Source organism: Penaeus monodon, chromosome 29 (assembly GCF_015228065.2).
Source record: "Penaeus monodon isolate SGIC_2016 chromosome 29, NSTDA_Pmon_1, whole genome shotgun sequence".
Classification (NCBI taxonomy): domain Eukaryota; kingdom Metazoa; phylum Arthropoda; class Malacostraca; order Decapoda; family Penaeidae; genus Penaeus; species Penaeus monodon.
In genome coordinates, this window is record NC_051414.1 from 26385151 (window position 1) to 26385494 (window position 344).

General features: G+C 38.1%; 1 protein-coding gene across 3 annotated transcripts in view; it reads right to left on the reverse strand.

Annotated features, from left to right (window-relative positions):
- Positions 1–344, reverse strand: part of LOC119592090 (glutamic acid-rich protein-like) — an 8581-nt gene that overhangs the window by 6647 nt on the left and 1590 nt on the right. For 2 of the 3 annotated variants that reach the window (XM_037940907.1, XM_037940908.1), the window contains exon 3: positions 82–261. In XM_037940907.1, the coding sequence (XP_037796835.1) occupies positions 82–225 (144 nt within the window). In that variant the 5' untranslated portion in view covers positions 226–261. The remainder of the gene's footprint in view (positions 1–81; positions 262–344) is intronic. The other variant, XM_037940906.1, reaches the window with a different exon arrangement.

Below are 344 nucleotides of genomic sequence, written 5' to 3' on the forward strand. Positions count from 1 at the left end.
GCTTATGTTCTAGATAAAAAGTATGAAGTAACCAAGCGCTTCTGATTTTTTTTTTTTTTTACTGAAGTGTGTTTTGCTTACCTTGTGTTTAGCTGTAGCAAGGTGATTCTTTATGGAAGATTTCAAGATTTCTGATTTGCAGACGCACAAGTATTTGCCGTTTGGTTGCAGCGTAAACGTCCCATCTTGCAAAGCCTGTGCAACTTCATTCTGTGGAGCTAGCATACTCTTAGCCGTATTCCTTGTTTACTCCAAGTGGTTCTATGCACGGAAGTATATATCTGTTTAGAATTACTTACATCGGATACCTACCAGTTTGTCTCAGTATCTGTTTTTGTGGAGAT